Source organism: Anneissia japonica, unplaced genomic scaffold (assembly GCF_011630105.1).
Source record: "Anneissia japonica isolate Jap-2015-1 unplaced genomic scaffold, ASM1163010v1 scaffold12287_len106729_cov109, whole genome shotgun sequence".
NCBI classification, from domain to species: Eukaryota; Metazoa; Echinodermata; class Crinoidea; order Comatulida; family Comatulidae; genus Anneissia; species Anneissia japonica.
Window position 1 is genome coordinate 40,239 of NW_022684429.1, and position 4,309 is coordinate 44,547.

The 4,309-nt window shown below is 37.7% G+C and overlaps 1 protein-coding gene across 1 annotated transcript in view; it reads left to right on the top strand.

The window, feature by feature from the left end:
• The window catches only part of LOC117105960, a 4,341-nt gene extending 1,972 nt beyond the window's left edge, over positions 1-2,369 (top strand). The window contains exons 5-7 of the mRNA XM_033247266.1: positions 640-690; positions 923-1,285; positions 2,179-2,369. Of these exons, the coding sequence (XP_033103157.1) occupies positions 640-690; positions 923-1,285; positions 2,179-2,369 (605 nt within the window). The remainder of the gene's footprint in view (positions 1-639; positions 691-922; positions 1,286-2,178) is intronic.
• Positions 2,370-4,309: the final 1,940 nt, after the last annotated feature.

Below are 4,309 nucleotides of genomic sequence, written 5' to 3' on the forward strand. Positions count from 1 at the left end.
TATAATTAAAACGGAACAGTAGAGAAAATCCGATCAGAATGACAAAATAAACTAAGCATCCACTGGAAGAAATCCCAATATCTAAGGCCCTACCTAAGCTGGTTGAACGTTTCGTTTGGGTCTGTACCCTAGCTGCACTGATGAGGCCTGGAAGGCCAAAATGGATCCATCTGCAGATACTGTTCCGTTTTAATTTTAAATTGTTTTGCATTATGTGGCCATTTGCTGTTTTATGGGTTTTTCCCATTTGTCTTTTCAAATTTATATGTTATTAAAGAATCTCTATTGAGATCCAGTGGGCCGCCATAGATGCACGGTAGAAATTGCATCTTTAGATCTCCAATCTTGTTCACATATTCACAGACTAGTGCTGTCTCGTAAGAATTTCGTAGGACGCGTTAAGAATGACAACATATTCTCTGTAACTACTGGAGCCGAGCTGCATATATCCGTCTGCAGATATTGGGATTCCTTCCAGTGGATGCTTAGTTTATTTTGTCATTCTGATTGGATTTTCTCTACTGTTCCGTTTCAATTTTAAATTGTTTCGCATTATGTGGCCGTTTGTTTTTTTATGGGTTTTTCCCATTTGCCTTTTTAAATTTATATATAAATATATCTATATATATATCTTTGCAGATTCTTCAAAGGAAGCACCGACTCCAAGCGACTTAGAAACAGCAGCACCAGGTTAGAGATTTAGGCATTATTGTTTTATTAATTTAATGTAATATCCAAGAATTTTGGTCTCTGCCTTTCCCGGTGGATACAAAGTGCCTATCCTGGAAAAAGGAATGCAAGTGAATGTTGTTATTGAATTAAAATTGTTGTTGATCCTGTACCATGGATTTTTTGTTGTTGTTATTTCATTGTATTCTTCTTATTTTTACTTTAGATAAAATTCTTCTTATTTTTACTTTAGATAAAAATCTTGGTTATCTAGAAAGGAAGCACCTGCTTCAAATCGCCAAAGGCATGGGGCTGGAATGGAAACAAGTGGGCATCAGACTGGGTCTCAGTTGGAACAGGATCCAACAAATATGCTGTGACTACGGCCTATCGCAAGAACGCATCATGAGTATGCTTATAGAATGGAGGAAGAAACAGAACTACGAGACAAATCAAGTTGAGAGGATGTACATGGTTTTGACAGAGCAAGGACTCACAGAGCTTGCTGGCAACGTTTTTGGATCACCAGTAATGTCAGTGGATCTACCATTCCATGTAGAAGCAGTTGAAGAACATGCTAGTGGAAGATTATATCAAACACACATAAAACAAGATGGTTAGTAGTAAATTGTATTCTATAGGTTTCCCAATGGAGCTAAGCTCCGAGGAAGTTATTGATTTTACCTGTGTTCTTCTTCATGATGTTGTCATTGTCAGGGGTGGATCCAGTAGGGGGCCATGGGGGAACGTGCCCTTGTTTTGCCACAAAAGTTATTTAAATTTATTTTAAAATATCCATGTTATTTCACTTATGAATGGTACTTCCTTATCTATTATGTTTGAATAAAATCTGGATCCACCCCTGGTTGTTGTGGACCAGTGGCGTATCTAAAAGTCTTGAAATGGGGGGTGGCTCTGTCCATCTAGATGTGTATAAGAGACAGGAAGTGGGTGGGCTCGATGATCAGTTGAGGGCCGCTAATTCACAAAATATGGTGATTTCAGGTGATTTTTAACTACTTGACCGTGATTATTAGGGGGAATTTTAGGGGTGGGGGGTGGCGGGCAGGCGTGCGCCCCCTGGATATGCCACTGTTGTTGACTAAACTATTCAACAACTCAACTAAGTGTCACATCATGTCCAATCAGCTGCTAGAGGTGCACTTTCATATGTTCACAACGACACGTGCTGAATGGACCAGTACACTGGGATAACCCCCCTACTTTTCTCAAAGGATTACTGGGTTTAAAAGTGTCAATTTTGTACACTGGACTTATGGTTTACAGTCTTGTTCAACCACCAGAACCATAGGCGAGTGTGCTGTCGAACCAGGGCCAATGTTATGGCTGTAAGTTGCGACGTCCTTGCCTTAACCGCTCGCTCATTAGACTTTAATACCAAATGTACAGGTCGTGGTTAGTTACTACTGTATAATGTCTGCAATAGTCTATTAGATTGTTTTGTGATTATATTAATACACTATAATTATGTCCTTCTGTTTTTTTCAGGTCAGTTGACAGATATTGATATGTTATTTATCGCCACAAGACTTGGTAAGCACTGGAAGGCCTTTGGCATCACCCTTCGTCTGGAGCAACATGACATAGAACAAATTGAGATGGACTTTCCACCAGCTGTAGACTCTAGCCTTGCAATGTTGATAAAGTGGCGAGAAATGCAGTATGCTGTTGTTGACTAAACTATTCAACAACTCAACTAAGTGTCACATCATGTCCAATCAGCTGCTAAAGGTGCACTTTCATATGTTCACAACGACATGTGCTGAATGGACCAGTACACTGGGGTAACCCCCTACTTTCAAAGGATTACTGGGGTCATTAAAAGTGTCAATTTTGTACACTAAGCTTATGGTTTACAGTCTTGTTCAACCACCAGAACCATAGGCAAGTGTGCTGTCGAACCAGGGCCAATGTTATAGCTGTAAGTTGCGACATCCCTGCCTTAACCGCTTGCTCATTAGACTTACCAAATGTACAGGTCGTGGTTAGTTACTACTGTATAATGTCTGCAATAGTCTATTAGATTGTTTTGTGATTATATTAATACACTATAATTATGTCCTTCTGTTTTTTCAGGTCAGTTGACAGATATTGATATGTTATTTATCGCCACAAGACTTGGTAAGCACTGGAAGGCCTTTGGCATCACCCTTCGTCTGAAGCAACATGACATAGAACAAATTGAGATGGACTTTCCACCAGCTGTAGACTCTAGCCTTGCAATGTTGATAAAGTGGCGAGAAATGCAGTATGCTAATGTAAATCACTTTGAAATGATGCTTGAAGCGTTGAACAAACTTGAAAAGAAGAGCATCGGTGAAGAACTTGATATTTACTACCGGGAAAAATATCAGTCAAATAATAAGTGAAGAGCTGAAATATGAAAAGGCTAGAAGAACATTTGTAGTTATATATTGCTACAATTTAGAAAGAATATTATTATACTGAATACTGCTTACTACCATGTTGCAGACAGTGCTTAACGACGAATCATGGGACCCGGGGGGCAAAAAAAATGTCGGGCCTTTGCATATCTGCAGTTTCCTACTTGTAGGGTACGTAGGGTGCACACCTATCCCCCTGTCTCTTATACACATCTAGAAGTGTATAAGAGACAGATATATATCTGTCCTCATATTACATACTCCAAGTATTGGTTGAAATGCACACCATCATGTTGGGATTCAATTTTGACATTGATCATGTCATCATCAGGAATGAAAAAGTTATCCATATTTACTAGCTTTATATACAAATACTAAAAGTGTAGGGTAGACCAGTTTTGTGAACTGTCAATAATGTTAGTATCAGAAAATTTAATACAGACCACATCATCATTTTCAAGTATACCTTGTAAGCCTAAAACATATTGGAATGCCTCACAAGTTTGTAAATGGTCAAATCTATCAGATCGTGAATTGATGGTGATCAGTAACATGTCCTTTGAACCATTTTTAAACAACATCTGAACACAATCATCGCTCAGTGCTTCGTAGGAGGGTCCTGGGCTCCCATGGAGCTCGTTTTGAGTACTGTATTTGAACATGTTCATTCAAATACATTGCTATAAAATTCAAGATTTCTAAGCAACAACAGGCACATTGCTAGAATATAACGAATTATATTGTATTTGCAATCTTTATATAAATTATGATATTACCTACATTACGATTAAAATTACTTGCATGTCAAAAATAACGTCCTATTAGTAAAATGACATCTTTTAATTGTAATAATCGACACTGTATTTAATCGAATAGATTCCCCCGGTGTTTATTTTTTAAAAGAGTTTTTAAGGGGGTATATATTCGAGGGAGGCATGTGTTTTTTTTAATGTAAAATGGATACGTATACTCAAATAAACTCCCACAATTAATTTCACTATAAACATGTTAACTACAACACGTAATTATACGTCAAAATGTGTAATATTACATGACCATAAAGATTTATTAATCCCAACCAGGTTTAGAAAAATATAATTAGTAGAACATTTATAGAATGTGTTATAAATGATGTTGCTTTCATTAGTTTTGCGTGCAGTCATTTGGGGGGTGGGGGCGTTTATTCCAGGAAAAAGTGGGAGACAGATATGCATGACTCTCTTTTAATAATATGT